Source organism: Macadamia integrifolia, chromosome 3 (genome assembly GCF_013358625.1).
Source record: "Macadamia integrifolia cultivar HAES 741 chromosome 3, SCU_Mint_v3, whole genome shotgun sequence".
Lineage (NCBI taxonomy): Eukaryota > Viridiplantae > Streptophyta > Magnoliopsida > Proteales > Proteaceae > Macadamia > Macadamia integrifolia.
In genome coordinates, this window is record NC_056559.1 from 32,930,370 (window position 1) to 32,953,895 (window position 23,526).

The 23,526-nt window shown below is 38.4% G+C and overlaps 2 protein-coding genes across 5 annotated transcripts; one reads left to right on the forward strand and one right to left on the reverse strand.

Moving 5' to 3' along the window:
* The first annotated feature begins 1,343 nt into the window (after positions 1 to 1,343).
* Positions 1,344 to 10,326, forward strand: LOC122072797 (ribokinase). The gene is made up of 4 exons (XM_042637208.1): positions 1,344 to 2,145; positions 8,331 to 8,516; positions 9,618 to 9,813; positions 9,901 to 10,326. The coding sequence occupies exons 1-4, from the start codon at positions 1,480 to 1,482 to the stop codon at positions 9,990 to 9,992; spliced, it is 1,140 nt and encodes a 379-aa protein (XP_042493142.1). The 5' UTR covers positions 1,344 to 1,479; the 3' UTR covers positions 9,993 to 10,326.
* Positions 10,327 to 12,025: 1,699 nt separating this feature from the next.
* LOC122073956 (protein MEI2-like 2) lies at positions 12,026 to 21,562 on the reverse strand. Of its 4 annotated transcripts, none has more exons than XM_042638695.1 (13): positions 21,111 to 21,562; positions 19,990 to 20,031; positions 19,737 to 19,880; positions 19,173 to 19,642; positions 16,730 to 16,888; positions 16,529 to 16,645; positions 16,078 to 16,229; positions 14,823 to 14,914; positions 13,756 to 14,704; positions 13,582 to 13,666; positions 13,427 to 13,495; positions 12,957 to 13,133; positions 12,026 to 12,707 (listed from the first exon to the last, which is right to left on the reverse strand). In XM_042638695.1, the coding sequence occupies exons 2-13, from the start codon at positions 20,018 to 20,020 to the stop codon at positions 12,588 to 12,590; spliced, it is 2,565 nt and encodes an 854-aa protein (XP_042494629.1). In that variant the 5' UTR covers positions 20,021 to 20,031; positions 21,111 to 21,562; the 3' UTR covers positions 12,026 to 12,587. The 4 variants fall into 4 exon arrangements, with proteins under 4 accessions (XP_042494629.1, XP_042494627.1, XP_042494626.1 ...); XM_042638693.1 differs by having other exon boundaries at positions 14,823 to 14,950; XM_042638692.1 differs by having other exon boundaries at positions 12,026 to 12,716; positions 14,823 to 14,950; positions 21,111 to 21,561.
* Positions 21,563 to 23,526: the final 1,964 nt, after the last annotated feature.

The window sequence follows — 23,526 nt, forward strand, 5'->3', positions numbered from 1 at the left end:
TGTTTCCATGACTCTACCACCCCATCAATTTTGTTCCACTTAATCACTCTTTCATGGCCACATATCTTTCCAGCTAAGGAATGGGAAATAGCCAAGTAGGTGGATTGGTCTGAGTGGAGAAAAAAAAATTGATTGAACTGAAAAAATTTTCTGGAGATATCCATTTTTCTGGAGAAGAAGATAAAATGGCAAAGTGGTATATCTTAGATTCTTAATACCCCCAGGAGGGGGAAAAAAGATTCTGAGTACTAAGTTTGGGGCACTAATAATTCTCTCTCTCTCTCTCTCTCTCTCTCTTTCTACACTCATAGCATTCAGGATTCAGCATTGTAGTTTTGTAGTATCAATTTCCTTCTTGACTCTCCAGATTGAAACGTTTTCCATTAAATGGACTAAGTTTGAGCATGTTTCACCAAACCAGTTGAGCTGATGTGCTTCTTCAGTTATGACCAGAACTCATCAGCATCCGATTACTTGTCTGAACGCATCTGGCTCTCTGATTAACATAAGATGGGATTCTAGCGCATTTCTAGGCACCAAATGGGCCATAGACCAGAGGAACCTGCCAGCGCTTCCATCGCCGGAGCATGAGATCATTCATTACCTTGTTATTAATAGGTTAGCCCAACTGCCCAAGTGCAATGTGTGATCAACCCCAACCCTGAAAACCTTTATTTTCTAGGGAGTTTTAGTGGAAAGAATGCTACATGGTCATGCGGCCTGCACTAGTATGAGAACCAACGAGGGAGCACACAAGGACATCAACAGGGGTAAGTGTTTCGAGCTTTACAAGATTGGAAAAAGACTCTATCCAGGAGCGTAGGGGCTGCCCTTAATCAGGGAGGCGAAATGACTACCCCACCCCCCATGTAAGGTGGAAATCACTACCTTTGTTGATGCTTTCAAGTGCACCCAATTGGGTTAGTGTAGGAGTCACACTCCCGGACAAAGAACTCTTCCCTGATGGGAGTCATGGGACAGAGTTTTGAGTCATGGGACAGTTTTCTATATATGTCAGCCCCTGCACCACACACAAGGGGTATGCAATGACCATTGTGCCCCTTTTGGGGACAATGCTCCCTATGTTTGGGCGTAGGGGCCTCTCACAAACAGAAAACACTATCCCTTTAAAAAAAAGGAAGAATTTCCTGTAGATGAGTGCGATTCCTATGTGCGCGTAAGGGCCAATAGAAGCACATAGGAAAACAACCATAGATATTTCATTTTCCATTTCACAGGATACCAATGATTTTAAGACTCTATGTCTGGGCACAGGGCCCACACTCACCACAGGAACATTTTTTTTTCTTTTCCTTAAAATTGGGAAGATGATAATAGATTGATTAGAACTCCGCGTCAGCGGAATCTTGAGTTCTTGACAGTTTTGCTCTAATACATGATGTATTAGACAGTATTTTAGAACAACGTAGATGATCAAATGCTATAGAGAGGGGAAGGAGGAAGGAGAGGAGGAGCAAGATGAGCAGCATAAGACTATCTCCATCACAACACTGGCAGCCCACAAGCAACATAAGCAGTTCGAAACAACCCAGCAAAGCCCTTCGCATTCTTCAATTCAACCCAACCAATAACAACAGCAGCAGCAATCCATCATCAGGAAGAAATCCACTTCCTTCCTTTTCTGTAAATCCCTCTAAATCCCCAAACCCAATCCCCAATTTTCAGAACCAACCACCATTAGTGGTTGTGGGCTCTGCAAATGCAGATATCTATGTTGAGATCGACAGGCTCCCAAAGGCAGGAGAGACTATCTCTGCCAAGAATGGTCAGACTCTTGCAGGAGGCAAAGGTGCTAATCAGGCTGTCTGTGGTGGAAAGCTCTCTTACCCAACTTACTTTATTGGCCAGATTGGTGAGGATGCTCATGGGAAGCTGATCGCTGAGGCCTTGGATGGTGGTGGCGTCCAACTTGATCATCTCACTATTGTATCTGCTGCCCCAACTGGACATGCAGTGGTGATGCTACAGCCTGATGGGCAGAATTCTATTATCATTGTTGGAGGTGCTAACATGTCTTGCTGGCCCGACAAGCTCTCGGATGAAGATTTGCAGGCGGTGAGAAATGCTGGGGTTGTTTTGCTTCAGAGGGAGATTCCTGATTCTGTCAATATTCAAGTTGCGAAGGTTTAGATTTTTCCTTTCCCCTCTTGATTTTCTTATCTGATTTTCTGGAAATCCTGATACCATGTTACTTAGTGGGGAAATCTCTACTTAATGTTGATTGGTTAGCTGTTTATTTCTTGCGATTGATAAAAAAGGGTTTTTAATTTTCCATTCTATGTAATATCAGATTCAATGAAGGAAAAAAAAATACTGAAACTCGTATTGTTGTTTACTCCTTTTATTTTCTTCTTGATTTTTGCATAAACCTATGCTTCATTGCCGTCTTATGGAAATGTTGATAATTTTATTTGAGCTTTCTCGTTTATAGAAAGAAAGATAGAGAGGTTTCGGAGGGACAGTAACATTAATTTATGTTCTTGTTATTGTCTTATTGAGGAAAATGGTTCTTTTAAGGTTTCCGGGATGCACATATATATATATATATATATATTTTATTCAAGAAGAAGTAGAGGAGTGTTAGTGCCAATGATTGGCTTTGATGCCTTAGTACGGACCAGGTGCTTTGATCCATGCCATATCTAGTTGGATTGAGTGCAGATACTTGGGTTATTAAAACATCACCTTAAGTCCGGAGTTTTAATTGGCTCGTACCACATTTCTGTCTATGACACAAGACGACAGATTAATCTGTCCTGGAAATCGTTTCATGATCCTTCTACAAATCTAAAAAGGTACGTAGAGAATAATAGAACATTGTAAAACAATCATAACTAGAAAAACATGAATTTAAGCTCCATTCATTGTCTTCAATCCTCAAATATCAAATAACTACGAAGAATCATGAGCATCATCAAAACTGCATGTGTATCACCTCTACCATGTTTCACAGTGTGATTAAATCATCCATTCAACAATGGTAGTAGCTACACTGAATTAAACCTGTACCTTATTGTTAAAATATTAGGAAATGAAGTGGTTATTTGCACTACTTCCTTCCCACTAGATCTGGAACCTAGGATCAACAAACTAAAAATTTCACACCTTATCTTACAATATTTATTTGACCCATACTTTCCAAAATATTCTTCAAAGGAGATCACTATGTATGATTGGAGCAAACTCAATTCAACTCAAATGAACAAAACCAGATCCTTGGATCCTAGAGGCATCTTGATGCAGGGTTATTTGCATGACAAAATCAAATTAGATTACAGAGCAGGACTTGATTATCAAGTAGGTCAACAAATTGTATTCATTAAAATTTATATCATGCTACATGGAGATGATTCTTTTTGTTTACATATTGAATCCATCATCTGGTATAATTTATTGCAAATTTGTACAAATCTTTCATTCCGTTATAAACACAAATCTTTGATTACTATTTCCTCTGCAATATTACTTATAAGATATTCTGTGATATTGAAACATGTCACCTGTTTTCTATTGTTCTCAACTTCTTTTTAAATCGTGTGTTAGGGTTTTTGTGATATGAAGTTTGTATTCCATATGAGCAATCGTCATTTTGTGTTGAATGAAAAATGAAAAATATGCCAATTTTATCTAGTGTAGAAAGTAAATGATTCTAGTACATGAAAACTCTCCATCCGTGTGTCCCTTCGCAACCCCCAAAAGGAATATTCTTTCCTTAGTCATCTGTACTTGGACTGTAGTGAGGGCGTATAGGTTTTGAAAACTCGAGGACACCATTTTTTTGGTGACACCTTGAGCACAATGAAGTACTCAAATTTGTTTTAGTTTTTGTTATCTAGTTCACATTTTAACAGCTATATATATTGGAATGAGTTTTAGTGGACCAACCTCATCCAAACTGAGGGCTACCTTTTTGGATTTGACTCTCAACTGTTCAAAGTCTTGATGTCTCGAGCTCTTTCTTGTTCCCGTTTGTTCTGATTTACCCTTGTGGCCTTGTCCGAATTGTAGACATATATTGAACTTTAGTTAATATTCTTATGCCCTAGCCTATATCTATCACTTAGGAGTTCCTTGCACTCTCTTCATCAACCCTTATTATATTTAGGAAGGACTTCAGGAGTCCAAATTCTAGTCAATCTGTCAATGTTCTTCAGACAGATGCCCTGCAGGCCATGCACCTTCAAAACTTCATCTGTTGCAAAGGAATAGACAGGCCAGAAAATTTATTTATTTAATTTTTTTGTGTGGATTCTTTAAGGTAGCAGCTGCCTCTATGACAACTGTTACAATCAGTCATGATATGGATAGAAAGACTGAAAATATCAACTATCAAGTGAAAGGTATCACATAGAAACATTTGGAATGATAAACAAAAGTATTATTAGTCATTTTATTCTTTTACAATATTCCAACTCCTTATTTGTTCGAGGAGACATCAGGTGTTGTGATAGAATGAACGATATTGTTTCTAGATAGAATGAAATATTAAATACTCCATGACACTGACAACAAGTGGCAGATAAGGCGTAGCTGGGTTAATAAACCTCTAGCATCCGTTATGAGGAGTTAATTGAGAGATAATATTTGATGAGATGAATGGGAAATGAATAGAATATACTTTACAGGATTTTACTTGAATAATACATGAAATTAAATGTAATACTGAATTCCACTTTGACAGCAAAAATTTGTCTGGATTGGGATGTCTTTTATGTGAAAGAGCTAGACATACTTTGATTTGAATTGTAAGAGGAAATTTACTATTCCATGACTGTCACAATATGTTTGGTATTGGTCTGTTTCACAAAGAATCTATTTAGTTTCCTTGATTCAATTGAGTTTCCATAATTCATTAGATTTTGAGTTCTTGTTTATGGAGAAAAATTGAAAGGAATGTAATGTAAGGGTATTGAGAGATCAATAACACCCACTAATATTCCCCAAAGCTCCACTTAAACCAAGCACAAGAATAAGGGAAATAGGAAAACCAGAGTTGGAATCAAACCCAAAATTGGGCAGAAACTAGGGCAGCCTGCGGTTGGAGATGGAGGGCTCAGAAATGGGCCAAACCTGGATCAAGTTGAGGCCCCATGGTGCTGATGAAAACCCCAAAATATCTTGGAAAACTGCTGGCTGGTTTGGGAGTTCTAGAAATTCTTGATTTCAGGACCTTAAATAAGGAAACTTGGGGAGAACCCTATAGGAGATGATCCAGACATCAGATAGAGCCCCAATTCTGGTCAAGTCTCTCTCTTAGGGTGACAAAAAAAACCCCCAAAAGGCTTGCTGATCAGGCTTCAGACTTGGGAGATATGGCAACTAGATGGAGCTTCGAAACCCTAGCCCTCCTTGCTGAAATCGATTCTGTCTTGGACTGTTTCTTCACTGTTTCTTCAATTAAATTTGGTTTCTAGTCTTCAAACAAGTATTAGAACACTCTAGATCACTCTCTCACAAATTAGAACAAAAGAAAAGAGAATAAGATGGGATAGGTGTGGATGGGATGGCTATCTCAGCCTAGGCCTCTCACCCACAGCTATCTCAGCTGTTGAAGAATTCTCTCTCAGAATTTTGGGAGCACAAGCCGCAAATTCCATTAATAAAGTTGTGGCTCAAAGTTACAGCAATGCCTCTTTTATAGAGGTTTATAGCTCCAACATAAAATAAGAAACCTACTTAACTTAGGAGTTAGGACAACATATAATAGAAATCCCACTTATCTTAGGACTAAAGCTACTAACTGATTAATGACTTTGTCCATAAAAAATGAACTTAAAAACATTGTCAAACTCCAAATAATACTTTCCAAACATAGACCTAAGACTCCAACATGGAGTAGGACTCAAATAAAGCAATAAAACAACTTCACTAGGAATCGCAGGAGAGTACCAAGCTCATCAGTAGGCTGGTTCGATCAGACCATATCAGACTAGATTAGTCCAGATCTGGGTTGCTGGTATGCTGGTTTGAATGGGCCTTCTTTCTTCTTCTATAGTGTAGACCAACATGTCTATCTACATCGATGTCGGCATGCTTCCTACACCACCATAGAATAGTCGTGTCGGTGAGATAGAGAGTAGTGGTTTGTACCTCTCATTGTCAAGTGTCATTGCCTCAAAGTACCTCTCCATGTGCCGTAAGAATTTTTTATTGAAAATAATAGAATTTATTAACAAGCCAGTAAACGTGGAAAAGAGGTATTACAACAATAAAAAAAATAAAGCATTAGCAGTTAAAGGGGGATATGCTCCCAGAACGAAGAAGAGCGATTATGAGAGGCATAAAAGGCCAAGTAGTCAGCTACTGAATTTCCATGGCAATAAGTATGAATAATAGTGAATTGTTTAGAAAAGGATAATAGGATCGACAATCCAAAATTATAGCTACAATGCACCAAGGAGATACAACTTCAAAATTGCAAAGATGATCAACTACTAGCTGAGAATCACTTTGAAGGATAATTTTTGGAATTTGACAATTATGAGCAATATATATTGCCTCTCAAGCAACCAAAGCTTCTGCTACAACAGAATAGGTAACTCCAACATAGACTGAAAATGTCCTTGAATCACGTTGGTCGTCGGCTATGGCTGATCGACTTGATAGGCTGATCCATTATGGTTGAGGTGATGAATATGGTTGTGAGCTCTTCTATGGACTGTATATAGGTAGAAGAATATTGTAGTAGCATCACCGTATAAAAAAAGAGCATCCCAGTGCACGAGGCTCCCGCTATGGCTGGGTCTGGGAGGGGCAGGTGTACACAGCCTCACCCCCTGCTTCGCAGAAGAGGTTGTTTCCAAGTTTTGAACTTGTGACCAACATGTTGCAATAGTGCAACTTAACCCGTTGTGCCTCAGGCTCACCCACTATAGCATCACCGTATTTGATCCATTTATCCCTAGCCATAAGAAGTTATCAACTTCATACGCTTTTCCATTCTTGTCATATGGCTTGGGCTTTGGTGCCTCCACCCTTAGCACCTCACTAGAGGTAGAGGCTCCCTCAACCACTACCCTCCTACACAGCCCAATCCTCACTTACTCAAGCTTCCGTCTTGGCTGTCTTTTCCAACACTTAAGCCTTGAAGGCAACAAGCTCCTATTATTGAGAGTGTGCCATGGTGTGAAGAGCACTTTGTAAGGACTCCTTGAGCTCCTCCGCTTAGCCCATAAGTTCCTTCTTGAGCTCTCCCACTTGGCCTTCGAGCTCTTCTCCACTTTGCTCCGAAGCATCGAGTCTCTTCTTGACCTCAGCCACTGCTAACTCTACCCAAGCTAGGCCAAGTATGGTACCTTCGTGACAGCACCTAGAGATTGCACAGAGGAGACAGCGGCAGCAAGGCTATTTCTAAAGCATGTTGTCAAGTATTGGGGCTTTCCACATTCGATCATCAATGATTGGCAACCGTGCTTCATAGGGAGTTTCTGGATGGAGCTATTTAAGTTGACAAGATCAACCTTTCACTTCTCAACAAGCTTCCATCCACAAACCGATGGGCATATGGAGCATATCAATAGCTTGTTGAAGCTCTACCTCAGGCACTTTGTGAGTGCCAACCAGCAAGACTGGGCCAAGTTGCTTGGCATGACCCAATATGGCTAAGAGCCCTTCAACGTTCAAGTTTGCCAAGGAGTGGCAAGAAAAACTGAATGTGGCTAAGTCTTACTTGGACAACACTATCTTTTAATACGTCAATACCTTCACATGGCAAGATATTTCCATCTGTTTACCGTACCAACTGCTATAGCTGGGTTCATCAATAAGTCTTACTTGGACAACACTATCTTTTAATACGTCAATACCTTCACATGGCAAGATATTTCCATCTGTTTACCGTACCAACTGCTATAGCTGGGTTCATCAATAAGTCTTACTTGGACAACACTATTTTTTAATACGTCAATACCTTCACATGGCAAGATATTTCCATCTGTTTACCGTACCAACTGCTATAGCTGGGTTCATCAATGCTCTTGTTGTTCAACTGTGCATTCTATTTATTCTATAACAGCAGCTTTCCACCAAAACTATATGAACAAATTGAGATTCGTTATTGCTATAGTTTACGGTTGTCAAAGTCTTCAATCCTTTTTTTTTTTCCAACCGAAAGTGTAAACCTTGCTTCCTTTCAAGTGTCCCTGAATTTCTGAAGAAACTTGTTCTTTTTAATTTGTTTCTAGTTCAAGTTTTACTTTTCCATCTTATGCTTGAGGTATGGCCTTTGATGTGAATGTTATTTGATGTGATTTTTCATGAACTTGTTTCATTTATAGTCTGATGCATTCTTCAATTTTCTGAATCTTCAGGCTGCGAAGGATGCAGGTGTTCCAGTCATTTTGGATGTTGGGGGAAAGGAGGGACCAATACCTGTAGAACTTCTAAATTTTGTGGATATTCTGAGCCCTAATGAAAGTGAACTGGAGCGTTTGACTGGAATGCCAACAGATAATTTTGAGCAAATCAGCCAAGCTGTAGCAAAATGTCAGGGAATGGTGAGTTTCTGGTAGCCACGGATGACCGTGATTGTTTATCCTTCAGTTATCTCAATCTGGATGCAGATATTTTTTTTCCATGAAAATGAAAGGGATTTAGAAAATTTTCATGGACCTTAAAAGAACTTAAATATTTACATCGTTTAAATACAGTATGTATTGTTTCAAGATTATGGATATATCAACAGTATTATGGAATATATTGCCTGGATACTTAAAAATGGGAGCTATCCTTGTCTGACACTTTTTAAGTATAAGATTTAGTCGTATTTTCAAACCCAGGTGACACAGATGTATGTCACCCATTTGAACTTTCATGTAAAATAATATGTACTTCGATAGGTAGAAGAAGAATAATACAGGTGTTGTATTCTCAGTTCTAACATTTAATTGGCACCATTAATAGTATACATTTTTGCATCTGCTGGTCGATTTGGAGAGTTGATATCCTGAATCCTGATGTACCCAGTTGGCATACTATGCAAGCCACACTATCTGTGGCATATCATACTGTCAATGCTTTGAAGCCTTATCTAAATTAAGTCTTCTGTATAGCTCAAAAAAGAGTAGCATACCCACCTTTCAGGTACACATTAGTACTTCCAATTATTGGAATTGTTGATTTTTGAATCTAGTGTCAGTTTTTGTATGATTTAGTGTAGATGCTCTGAATTCTTTCCAGGGGTCATCTTTGTCTCTATAAAATTATCAGAACATGATGCTGTTTTATATTCTTCTTGCTTGAAGTTGCACATTTGCAAGACAAATGATTTAATACATGAGTTTTTCTAATTGTACACTGTTGGTTAACCGAGGTCAAATAACTAAGTTCTGGCCTGTTATCCGAAGGCATTTTTATTAAGTCTTGTAAGCCTGTTTAAATTCATGTTATGTCACAGTTGGTCTTCTCATACAGTAATCATCTTACTCAAGTCCAAAAGCTAAGGGTTTTATGTTGAATAATATTACCTAGAATGATAGCAATATTTTGCCAATACCAGGATTTATATCTGTGATTAAAATGCGAGACATCGCCTATGCCACCTTATTTTGGAACATGTTTGCTTGAATATAACCATTGCTTCAAAAACATATTTTCAGGGAGTCAAGCAGGTCCTGGTAAAACTTGGTGAGAAAGGATCAGCTCTATTTGTAGAAGGGGAAGAGCCAATAAGACAACCAATGATCTCAGCTTCTAGAGTTCTGGACACAACTGGTGCTGGTGATACCTTTACTGCTGCTTTTGCTGTGGCTTTTGTGGAGGGCAAGTCAAAAAAGGAGTGCATGAGATTTGCTGGTATGCATAGTGTTTGTCTATTTCCTGCTTTCTTCCTTGAATATTTCTTCCATTTATCTTCTCACTTCTGTGGGGGTGGCATTGCAGCTGCAGCAGCTTCTCTTTGTGTTCAAGTGAAGGGGGCGATTCCAAGCATGCCGAGTAGGAAAGTTGTTCTAGAGCTTCTTCAGTCTCTCTGAGTATGCTTTTTCCAGTTGTGGGGCAAGCATTTACTGGCCATTCAAATGGGAAAAAAAAAATGACATCTGATCCAGAGAAATAAAAGGTGAAATTTAACCTTGAAGAAATGAATAAACGCAAATACTTCTCCGCTTCTGGTGGTGCCCCATACATATCTTCTCTCTATCATAGATATCTTCATGTTATAGACAATTTTTTTTTTTTTTTTGTAATGAATGATACAGAGAGATAGGGTCGCTACTACAGGCCTTAATTTCTTTTACAGGGCAGGCCTCAGTGCAACGGTAAGGTTGTTCCATTATGAGTTAGTGCTCGTGGGTTTGAATCGGGAAATAGCCCCTCTCTATCTCTCCATTGTTTCTAAGCGCAATTGCATTTGTATATAGGGGAAAAGATCGCTCTCCGGTCGCACAACCCCAATGCCAATGAGGAGGGCATACATGGCAATCAATAGGGAGTGGGGTTTTTGTATTTCATAGGGGTGTGGATGTCATTTTGCCGAGGTTGTCTGGCTAGTGCCAATGTGGGGCCAATGTAGGGGCGCACATGGGCATCAACAGGGGTTGGGGCTTTTGTATTTCATAGGAATGAAGGTGTCATTTTGCCAGGGCTGTGCCACGAGCGATTGTCCTATTGCCTTCCTATTGCCTTTGTATATATGAAATGAAAGAAACCAAAGCTACAATTTATGTAAAAAATTGAAAGAGAAGGCCCAAAATACCCTCCCCTATGCTCACCCTTTCTTATTTTCGATTTTTTCACTTGGGCTGTGTTTGGTACCAAAGAGAAGAAAAAAAAAGAGTGTACTATTTTCGAGGCTTAAGAAATTTTTATTATGTTTGATATTATCCTACATCAAGAGAAGATTTTATTTGAATTTCAAAATTCATCTTAGGAATGGTGAAGTTTTTTGGTCAATAAAATAAGTCTTGCCTAAAATACAAGAAAGAGAGCTTTTCTTTTCTTTTTTTTTTCTTCTATTTGTAGTCAAATAAACATAATTTTTTATTTTCTTTCCATTTTATTTTATTTCTATTGTCTTCTCTTCTCTTAGCCACCAAACACGGCGAGTCCATGGGCCTACAAATTTTCAGTATCTGAACTGCCAAATGGCAGTTATAAAAGGGCGACTGGAGCACGGTGACTCCCAATCCCTTTTTTTTTTTTTTTAATGTTACGGGGTGGGGAGGGGAGGGGGAGGGGAGGGGGAGGAGGGGGAGCCGTAGAAGGGTACCAACCAACCAACTCGGCTAGCAATTGTCTCTTCCCACAACAACTTTGTCAGGCATTAGTGTATTACATTCACTTACCAAAAAAGCATATTACATTTAACTTTGCCCTCAAAAAAATTACAAAATGAAAAAATCCTTTTTGTACTTCCACGCGCAGGATGATGACCCTAAGGGGTTGTGGTTTTTTTTTCCTATCGATTGGGGCCTTCTCTTCACCACCCTATGGGGATGGTCTACAGGGTACGTAACTACTCTCCTCTTATTAAAGGAGGCTCGCCTAGCCAACACTTCTTTCATTTCTTCATCAATTTAGGTCAACTGAACCATATGTATGTTCACATATTCATCTAAACAAGGCTGTTGCCCTGCTGAGCACCTGGGTTTGAAACCAGAAATGCATCCCATAGCATCTTAAAACAACCATTACGAGGCTTACTGCATGACAATTTTGGGTTCAAACAGTGTTTCAGAGGATGTTTAAGTCGCCGTTCGGACACCCAGTACCAGGATGGTTTTCCCAACCCATTTCCCATTAATGGCAGTTGTAAAGCCATACAGAATCCCAGACGCCCAAAACACCTGATGCTTGGCACCTGCTTCCGCAATCAAGAATTTGTTTAATGAAACAGGGTTGAAGGTTTAATGAGACCAGCCCCTCAGCCTGGAGGCCATTAAATCAATTCATTTCCATCTGTATAGGTCCTAAAGAATAAATCCTCCACATCCCCTCTATACATTTCAGGGAAACAAAGTATAGAAAACAAATTTCTCAGCCATCATAAGGAACAAAAAGAGAAGAATGGAAGACCTGAAATGCAAGATCTGTACATTCTCATGTCTCATTAGATACATTGATATCATCATTCAGTCGATAACACCAAAGACAATACAAAAATAGGGTCTGTTAACAGCCTCTATACAATTCTGTGAACAGGCCCTTGGATCAACCCTAAAATTTCAATTCCCATACACATGTACCCATATAAACATGTATTTGTATTTGAGATGCCTAAGCCAATCCCAACCTTAGACAACAAGACCTAAAAGAAAATAAGACAGAAGGACAAAAATCATGCACAAACTGGCGAGCGATGCATTTGATAGCAAGGAGACTTGACCTTATTCTCTTCTAATCTTCAAATATTAATTCACTTTGCACTTTAAATATATTCACCCTCCACATCATCGTCCAAAGATTTCTTGTGAATTGCTCTCTGGGTGCATTCAGAAGTGGACAATGCCTATAATACATTATATTCAAATTACCTCTCCCCAATTTTATACACAATTTATCTTCGCAAGAGCTAGAACTCATCCATCACCTCAATAGAGCTAAAAGAAAACTGCTTCCAATAGACTATATCAACTCAGATTTGGTTTCTCACCCATATCTCCATTTGTAGGGCTCTCTGGTGAATCTCCCAAGACAGACCCATCAGGCTGACGGATACGGATATTCATAGTGTTGGACGGAAAAGGTTCCTGGATGATCTACACATGAACATGCAAATTCTGGTCAGGGAATGCTCGACTTTATACCAAGATCCCATGATAAATGGATTGCTAGATAAAGAATAAACTACGAAAGATCAAAGAAAAAAGAAGTATAGAGATGACACATGACGGGTAGCTCCACTACTCCAAATATTTAAAGTAACAATTTGAAAATTACCAAATATTATGTAAAGATGGAAGGAATACAAGTCTTCACAATCAACCCTCTTTGATTACCTGATCACCCTCAAGGCCTTCGGAATGGAATAAAATGGGGCGACACCGTTTATCTTCATTCATCAAGCTAGAATTCTGGAAGTGGGTAACAAGTGCTGCTTTACCCTGAATTCGAGCGTAGGCCAATGAAGCAACTTTCTCACTGTTAAACTTCTCCCATTTCTTCCCATTGAATGCCTGCACAATCATTAGATAAGCTTAGTTGACTAACCAAGTTTCTACAGCACAAATTTTTCCAGTGCCATGAGATGTCATGTCATATTCATTAGCTTGAGGGAGGTGAGATAAGAATTGTGGCTTGCCAACATTAAACTAAAATATAACAATCATTTTCCTCAAAATAGGCCACGTGGCTTTTCAAGCAGTATATGTTATGCTCACATCTTTCATTCTGTGAAAGACAGACCCAAAAAAAAAAAAGGAGAGGAAATAGGAGATTGAGCATTTTCAAGGCTGAATGCAAATAGAACCTGATAAAATGGGATAATGTGTGAAGGAGACACCATATTGATGAATGCATAGCCTACATTGCATTTGTTCTGCACCCAGAAATGGCCATAATCATCAGTCAATTCAACCTTAGGGAAATTACAAAATACTTCTTCCGTGGTCCCCTCAGAGTTACCTTGAAATCAATAGGCAAGTAGAGGAAATCATAGGTACCACGGTGATGTTCATCAATAGCAGCAAGCAACATCTTTGAGGTGTACCTGGCACAAAAACAAAATCAGTCAACACCTGATGCCACAAAATTACAGGGTTCACTGACAATTCAGCTAGCAACAGAAATAATTCTTACTTATTTGGAATATTTTTTAACATTAGAGTAGTACGGGTATCTTCCCCACTAATAATCTTATCCAAATCAAGCTGGTACTGCTTCTTGCTGTCTATCTGGTTTCCATTACTTTCAAGCCGCCGACTCCGCCCACGGTCACCTAAGCCCTCAATGCCAGTGGCACCTGGACCTGGATATGGACCACTGCCGAGGAACATGGGAGCCATCCTAGGTGAGGACATCATCCTGAAATTGGGGGAACCACTATCAGATATGTTTCCTGACATGCTAACTCCAGCATTCACACGACCAACCATGTTCATCATAAATCCCCCTTCATTCCGGCTTAAACCCATTCCTCCAAATGCAACTGGTGGACTCATAAAGGATGTTTCGGGAGATTCTGGGAAAAAACCATGATGCCTCTCGATAGGAACTCCAGATGGGGCAGACCCAACATGATGGTGATGATGTGATGAACCAAGGAAAGAACCATGTCGACTAGAGTATAGATATCCCTGGCCCTGCCCATTAGATGCATATGGATGTCCCATTGACGGGGTTGGCCATGCAGAAGAATTGGTGTGCTCAGAGTACGGTGTAGGACTACCCCAGAGAAACTGGGGCCCAGACAATGTTCCAATACCAGACACATTAGAGGTTGAAGCACCAAAAGAAGCATTCCCAGGATTTGGGCTCAAGTTTGGCTCCGGAAATGGATGAGAATGTTGATAGGCAGCTCCATGGGGTGAGTTGGCACTGTTGAATACTTGGTCAACATGGGTAACCCTTCCTTGATCCTTCCCAATAGGTGCTATCTTCATAGAATTTGATCCAAGAGGAGGTAAAATTGAAGCCAATCCAGACAAATGGTTGCTGGTAATAGGACTAATGCTTCCCAAACCAGTGGATTGACTCAGAGTTTGCAAAGGACAATGCTCAACCGGGCTGCTGAGCTGGGCCCAATTGCCTGTCATGAATGATTCAAGAAATTTAGCCTCTTGTAATCGCTCAATAACAAGAACAAAAAAGGAAGTCACATGAAATACAACAAAAATCACGTAAAATAGGATCCAGAGGGGGCCTACCTGGAGGAGAATTGGCTACTGGTGAACCTACTTGATGCCTGAAATTCCTTGTTTCATCTTGTTCCAGTTCTTGACTCAGTTGTTGCATCAAGCTGAACGTCGAGGGTATAAAGGCACAAGTATTAAAACTAAAACAATAAACAAGGAGAATAAATTCATTACCATAGACTAGAACAGGAAATGAGACAACTGAAAGAGTATGCATGAGGACTACTTGGTTGTATATCAATTATCAAGACATTTGAGGAAAAAGAATGACTACAGCAGACAATAACAGAAGAGCAAGATATGAACTGCAGTCCTGAGAGCTCAAACTGTACAAGTCTAATACTTTAACAGAGAAACTCATGCAAGAAGAAACAAATTTTGCAAGGAAGCTATTCACAAAAGAAAGTTGCTTGGTGAACAATGATTAGGCAAAAGAAAAAAAAAATTAATCAGGAATAAGGGCAAGCGATCATACACAGACAACAGGTTAAAACTTTTAATACATTTCACAAGATGAGTGGATGACATAACCAAGCCAATGAACAACTTTACCTAAACTATATGCAGGACCTGATGACACAACATAAAAATGTAAGTTTTCAGTGCCTAGAACTACAGGTACAACCCACCCACAAAACTCAGGACAAACTAATTCAACTTCTTAAACATTCAAATCCCCCAAGTCCCCATCTACTGTTTCACACTTTGCCCCTTTAGCAGGTGACAAAAGCCGCTTTGGATGTGTACCTTGATGACAAGAAAAGAATATAGTGCATCTGGGATGAGCGAAGTAGAGTGCTTTTCTGGATGCTAATCATTCTACTTGACAAAACATACATAATCTCATACAGATCCATATGTAATTATATATATGCGGGAAACAGCCTCGTAAGGTTGCCTTACTTCCGTACATTATAAACCTCTCCAGACCCTGCAGTGGTGGGGGCCTCGTGCACTGTGTACACACGCACACACACACGCACACAGATATATATATATATATATATTAAGATTCAGTATGTTTCTCTCACTTCCACTTCTTCCCAGCAATCATCTTTTGAGCCTTTTGTCCATGGGTATATATGTCTCAAAAGGAATTTGACCAAACAAACTCTCATAAGTCATAATAATTATAGGCATAAGAGCTGTGTTGATGGAAACAGTTTAATTTGGAGGGGGGGGGGGGGGGAGAAGCAAATAAGAAAGCAAGTATAGTTTTGAATAAACCATAACTATGATAAAGGAGAGAGAATCAAACAATACGCACTTTCGACGTGCTCCCCCAGGACGACTAGGTTCAAGCTTTATACGTTTGCCAGCTATGTCACTCCTATTTAACGACCTAAGAGCTGCTTCTGCTGCTCTGACATCATAAAACTCAATAAACTTATGGTGACGTTTATGTGGTGTCTCCCTGATCTGTATTTGTTGCAACAAGGAAACATCACAGCATAAAAATATTACAAAGAATGATTCAAAAGAAGCATTAAATATAATAAAAGGGAAAATGATAGACTGCTGGTAGCATGCGCCCTCCCACAATCTCTCTCCTCCCTGACCATGTGGTTCCCCCTTTACAAAGCATGAGGCACTCCCTCCTGTGCACCAAATGTCTTGGCGTGGGAGATGCCAATACAAGTGGGTGGCATGTAGATCCGTCCCCCATATGAAAATGATGGGAAAATTGATATTAACAATGTAGGCAACAGACTACACACCTCTTTAACCTCCCCATAAGCTCCAAAAATTTGACGGAGATCATCATTTGACACAGATGGATCCAAATTAAAGACTACAAGAGTTCCTTGGTTAATATCCTTATCTGATGGGTTATCCTGGAAAGGCACAAATAATAGATGAAATGATCAGTCAATAATGTTGGTATCTGGTACAAAAGTGAACAAGGTTTTGCTTCAAACCTTTGGAATTGAAAAATGAATGTCAAGTTTTCTCCGACGCAATGGCTTATTTTGCAAAGCCCGCATGGCAGTCCGAGCAGCTCGGATATCATAGTAAGATATCATTACGAAACCTCTGTGTTTGCATGCAGTGTAAAGAGTCCTGATAGCACCATATTGCTACAAAAGAAAACATCATGATTTTAAAACCAAACTTGCACAGTAAAAATAAAGAACCCACCATACCAACACACAAAGACATGCATTAGAAGACAAAGTTGAGCTTGTTCAGTAACCATGGAAGAACTTCAACATCAGGTACACCACTCTTCAGAAAGCACATTCGATGCATGCAAAGTTACATAAAAAAATATTTTGGATTCAAATAGGGGGTATTTGCTTATTTATGAATAATATCTTAAGTAAATGAAATAACAAATATTAAAAACATTTACTTGAATGATATTTGGCATAAATAAGTGCCGAAACAGAAGGCGACATGCAGTGCAACAAGGGGGCTGTTGCCTAGGCTCCAGGCAAACCGCCTGGACGCCAAGGCGACGCCTTGACAACTATGTTTGTGTCCTGATATGCACAGTCTTCAAAGTTAATATATAGCCTACTGTTTTATGAGAAACATTTCGAAATTAATTTTTTCTTGGATTATATACTCACGGTAGACACAGCCAGCAGCAATTCACCACTGCCTGGCCCTTTGTCAAGACAAGAAGTGATGGCCCCATGCACACCCAAACAACAGTGACTTAAGCAGGGCCCAAACATGCAAAGAACACAACTCAAGATTATTACTATGTCTAGAAATATAAAATATTTTCTTTTTCTTCCCCACCCCTCTTTTTTCTTTTGGGGGCGGGGTTGGGTTGGAGGAGGGGGAGGAAGGAGTTGGGGGTTGGAACCACCCAATTTCTTGAGGGTCCCCTGATAGCAACGGAATAGAAGGGTTTGACAGATGACTATATTCAAAATACATCAATTTAAGTAATAGTAGCCACCAGAGATCTGCGGAGATACTAAAAAAATAACTCAGAATGAAAGCTTGGTAAGGGTATATGAAGGCTCCCAATTTAGGGATTAATATCTATTACTTAACTCAGCAGAAAGTGAAGAACAAGAAAAATGAGACTTATGAATGGTGACTCGCCTAAAATCTAAATCAGTCAGTAATGATGCCTATGCATGACATACCTTGATTGGGAGCAAGGACCAAAGCTATAGAAGGGATACAGATTATGCTTCCCCGTTCAATGAATGATATTCTAAACATCAAAACTTCACTTTCCATGAATAGGGATGTTCCAGAAATTCGACAAGGCCAGTAATTCTAAGAGTGCCAGACAGAGTCAAAGCATAAGCCAACAAGATTTATAGTTATTTCTAAAAAATAACAACAGTGAGTATATCTAGAAATATATGTTACGAAAAGTGAAACCGATGTTTAGTGTATCCACATCAAATGATTGGCAAAGTTCTTCAGGAACTGCTTTCCTTTTCTATTAGGAAGGAACTTTAACATGAGAATTATTCAGATCACTAGGAAAGCAAGACTATAGCAAGCATATATTGTACTGCAATTTCATCTCCACTGACCCAGTAAATAAGACTAACCTTGAGCAATTAACAACCATTAAACCAAGTACCACTCCATTCTCAAGTTGGCCATGACATTTGCCAATGAGATCTCATTTTAATTGAGTTGAATGACAAAGGACACTTATATAAGAGAATAGCAAACTAGCAGTAGTAGTAGTAACTATTAATAATAATAACTTACACCAAAAAAATAGTGATAATAATAATGATCCCAATGCCCTCAGTGTGGGGATGCTTTCCCACGCTTTCTTACATCCCAGACACACTCTCTCCTCCCAGACCATGTGGCCCCCTATCGACAAAACCAATTCCCACGCCCCAATTGGTGCTGCGTGGGAGATTCCCCCACACTAACAGTGCTGGAAATATATATATGTGTGTGTGTGCATTTTGTTGTCACCAATGGTGAAGTAAGAAGTGGTAACCTTCTTTTGACTGCACCTTAAAATGTTATTTAATATAAGGGCAACAAAAGAATTTTCAAAATAATATCAAAGTGACTTTTCATTATGTCAGTATTAAAAGTTGCATATTTTTTTAGTAGTCATGTGAAATGACAGTATTTTATATTAAAAGAGTAAAAGTTCAGGTTACTGAGTTTTTTTTATTTTTGTTTTCACCAACCTTGGTTACAACAAGATTTACCATATAAGAAGAAGAGTTAAGCTTCTTAGCTGAACCATACAGATATCACATTTAATTCCCTCCCCTTCAAAAGTTAACAAAAGAAAATTCCAACAACAATAAAATGATTAAATAGAGCCAGCATACAACTAAACAGTCAGCAATTAATAACAAGTAGCTGCATGAATTAGAAATTACCAAAATCAAGCTGAGATTAGATTTCACTAACCTCAAAGAGAGCTCTCAGTTCCGAATCCTCAACATTACTGTTGATGTTCCGCACAAATAATGTTCTGGAAGGATGCTCTCCATATGGATGCTCCCCAGCAACTGCTCCAACACCATTTGGAATACCATACTGACTGTTCCCATTGACAGAAAGACCATCAGATAAGTTTACCTTCAACATACTCGCAGTGATGCTCTCTTGAGGATCAAAGTCCATTTCCATACCCCCTCCGCTGCCAAAAAGATCATACTCATCCAAATCTTCTAGTTGACTGGGCAGCCCACTTATATCAAAATCATCCATGATACCAGCCAAAAGTTCATCCTCATCATCAGGCAGAAGGTTACCAATTGCATTTTGTCCATCATCATCCAGAGAATCCTCTCCTTCAACATCTTCATGTAGTTTATTTAAGGTAGGTGATGCATCATCTACAGATTGTCCACTGTGCTCCAAGTCTGAAAAGTTCACTGCAATTTCAAAAAAAAATAAAAAATGAGAAACGAAAATTATTCCCTCAGTGATAATTCTCTACAAAACCTAGAAAGAACTGCCGGTGCCTACATTTTTCATGTGGAAGAACAGGTAATGAGCTTGAGAAAAGGCTGGCATCACTTGATGTATCATATGCATCAGATCCAGATGGAATCCCCCATGCACCACTTCCAACTTTTCGTGAATTTTTAACTGATGGAATCTTGGAAGAACCTGCAACAACAAGATTTACCAAGAAATAGACGCCACCATATAAATACATCTATACAGATTTAATTATCTAACATCAATAGATGAAGATATGAAGAACTACTGCAGATACCTGAGACTGAATTAGCAGCAAACTGCTCCATTTGACAACCTTCTGCAAAAAGTAAAGGAAGGAAAGAGAAGGAAGAGCACCATATCATGAGATTCTTCACTAGGAAGAGAAAATATCATACAAATTACGAAGTAGCATAAGATGCAATCAGTTCTAAAGTCTAAAAAATAAACTACAACACTATTCTGAGTGTGAAAACAGTAGGAATTTACCAACTCAGAAGCTAATGAACTTAAATATTAGCCCAACAGTACCAAATATAAATTCAAAAGCTGATGATATATTGTGAACCCTCTTAAATTTATCATTAAAATGATAATTGCATCAACATCCACTCTCCATTAACTTCTGCTAGACAATTTAGTCAACAGAAAACGTGCCAAACAGGTAGCTCAGTAACAACTGAAGAGCTGGGTTAAACAGAGTCCTAACGTAAATCCTAAAAGTTTATATTTACAAGCTACAGATAAACCTCTGATGAAGAACGAAATTCCAAATCCTAACAGAGTTTAAAGCAGTCAATGGTTCCCCAGGAGGTGGAACTGATTGTTAACAAGAAGAATTACAAGATGGGCAATTCGCCCAACGATGTATACTATAATGTACTACAGCAAATAAACATGCCTTCAGCAAATCGTCCGCTTGAAAACAGGACGACACAAACCGAAGCAGTCGCCCAGCAAATAATAAAACAGAAACCACATGGAACAGTTGCAAAGAAATAATAATAGAGAAAAGACAATAATAAAATCTCCTCTCGTTAGTACAGTCACAGTCCAGAGATGAAATCATCAAAGCAACTCCAAATGCCCCAATATCTGCTAACCATTAAGAACCCACAAATTTCAGCAATAATTGAGATTCAGCAAAAAAAAAAACCCAGAAATTAAATTTAAAAAAAAAAAAAAAAAAAAAAAAAAAAAAAAAAAGCAAAAACCCAAACTTTAATGGAAAAAAGGACTACTCTTTTCACAGGCTACGTTCAGCGGACGTCAAACAAAATAACCAATTACATGATCAATCAATCTCGAATAACCCAAAAGGAGAAGAACAATGATAGAAAAAGAAAAAGAAAAAAAAAAAACAAAACAAAACAAAAACAAAAACAAAGTAACGCTTACCGAAACGAATCACTCGTCAACGAACCCTAGAACATGAAGGTCAGAGTATGTCCAAAACATAATTGAAAGAAGAAAGAGCCCTAAAATTCAGTTAAAAAAGGGGCCTGAATTCGTAAGAGAAACAGTTGAAGCAACTCCATTGCAAGAAGGATCTTTGAGATATAGCAAAGAAAATCTTGCCCTGAACGTATATTACGTCAGGAGAAAGATAATTGTTTCTTCTACTCCTCTACTTCCTCCTCTCTCGCCGGGATTACAGAGAGAACGATAAATAAAAAGCTAATTGGATGAAATAATTAAGAGTGAAGGAGCAGAAAAATTATTGACAGAACAAGAAAGCTCTGAACAAAACAAGGCTCTCTCTCTCTCCTCCGCAGGAGGGATTCTGCTGTTTTTGAATCAGGTTTGGGGTCCGTTGACACAACCTTCTCCCCTGCCCTGAAACTCTTTAAATTTGGGATAATGAGGTTATACAGACAAAAACTTCTAATTGGATAATTTCAAAATCTAGCTATTCGATCTTAATGTCATCCACCAAATTACCATATTGCCACTAGTGGTAGTTGGTCTGAAAAGCTTTGCAGTAGTAGTAAATGTCTTGAGCTTTTCTTGGGATGTGTCCTTGACAAGACATAATGTAAACCAATAATATAATGACACGTGTACCATTTTTGCCATGGATATCTCCTCCACACTTGTAGCCAAACAACCTATGAAATGCCAATTTAGAAATATCAAACATTGATTGGGTCCTTGTAAAAGTTTAAAAAAATATATATCTACTGTGCTGGTATAAAGAAAGAGAAAGTGGAGAATCTTTTAGGCCACGCCAATCAATATAATGAGAATTTTTTTTTTTTTTTCTTCATGATAATGATCATATCCCTTAGTACAAGCTCCTATATGATGAGTAGAATATAGTGAGAATTGGTTTTGTGTTAATCACAACTCATATGAAATAAAAAAAAATGTATAAAAACCTGATAAGTAGAATATAGTGAGAATTGGTTTTGTGTTAATCACAACTCATATGAAATAAAAAAAAATGTATAAAAACCCAAGGGGAAGTGTAGTTGATGAGCAATGAACTTGGTATAAGTCGTAAACTCAAACGTCATAAGTTCGACTCTCATTAGGCACACTTTGAGCTACTCACATAGGGTGTTCAGTGCTCTTCACTACTTGCAGTAAAAATTGAATGGTTCTCATTCAACCCCGATATGAATTAATCCATGCTGTTGTGAGGTTATTATAGGCCCGCAGGACTAGTTAGGCTGAAGGCCTGAATACACATCATTAGAAAAAAAAAAAAATCTTTATTTATTAACGAATCACACCAAGAACAAATAAGTTTTGTATATATGACAAGATATCCTTATATACTGCCTCCAATTTGTCTTATATGTGAGCAAGATCCAATGTTACCAACCGTGATTATGTTAAGTAGAACCCTAAATGATAAAGTAAGAAATCAGATATAATAAATGAGAAACGACTATGATTATGATCATGGTTTGCATGCTCATTTGGGATACTTACAACCAAACATGCCCTTTCACCCCCTTTGATAGAAAGTACACAATTTTATACCTTCATTATTATAATCACAGACAATGGTGGCTGACTATAATTTTTTATGGGTTCAATCAAAGGGGAATCTTATCTAAAAATATATATCTTTGCCCACAATTGTTCCCATGAATGGTGTGGATTCACACTAAGTAACATTTCTAAAGCTCTTTCTATTTCTAGTCTACATTCAGTGGCTTCAATTGAAATAGGAATCTTGGCTTTCTTCAGTATCTCTTTGGTTAGCCATCTCAGTCAAGCAAAAAACATAGGGGCCCTCATATTAGCCATATTACTTTTCAAATGGAACCCACAATGTTGAAATTGTTCATTTGTGATTCCTTATGATGATTCTCTTTTAAGTTGATCGGTAAATTGTAAAATTTAATATAGTTTTTCCAAAATGGAACAAAGGTTTTCTATTAAAGTCCCTTTGATTTATGAAGAAGGTATTGCATGTTTAAGGTGATTTAATGCTATGATGGGATTTTTGGAGTAATGAATCTCATCATTAACTCTCGTCCTTTATATCATTTTATTGTTCAATCGAAAAGGTCAAATCATGTTGATTGAGAAGTTCTCCTCACTACGGGTGAAAGTGAAAATAAATTTTTAATAATTGATACCAGACCAGCCAATCTTTTTACGAAAACTAAGGTTAGGGCGTCAAAACACTAATTATGGGTCCGACCATAAATCAATACAAATATGTTTTTCATATTTTTAAACCTGGATCTGAACCTTCTAGGTTGGCAAAAGTTTCAGGCTGCGTTTGGTGGTCATCCAGAAAAACGTCTCTGTTCTATGTGGAAAAAAAAAAAAAAAAACGAAATAAATTGTTTTGTGT

Excerpts from the sequence above, each read along its gene's own strand:
- LOC122072797 (XM_042637208.1), top strand. The coding sequence starts at position 1,480 with ATGAGCAGCATAAGACTATCTCCATCACAACACTGGCAGCCCACAAGC. Across the intron at positions 8,517-9,617 it reads TAGCAAAATGTCAGGGAATG|GGAGTCAAGCAGGTCCTGGT; the intron begins GTGAGTTTCTGG and ends ACATATTTTCAG. Across the intron at positions 9,814-9,900 it reads GGAGTGCATGAGATTTGCTG|CTGCAGCAGCTTCTCTTTGT; the intron begins GTATGCATAGTG and ends GTGGCATTGCAG.
- LOC122073956 (XM_042638692.1), bottom strand. The coding sequence starts at position 20,020 with ATGGAGCAGTTTGCTGCTAATTCAGTCTCAG. Across the intron at positions 13,667-13,755 it reads TTAAAAAATATTCCAAATAA|GTACACCTCAAAGATGTTGC; the intron begins GTAAGAATTATT and ends TTTTTGTGCCAG. Across the intron at positions 13,496-13,581 it reads ACTTGCCTATTGATTTCAAG|AACAAATGCAATGTAGGCTA; the intron begins GTAACTCTGAGG and ends TTCTGGGTGCAG.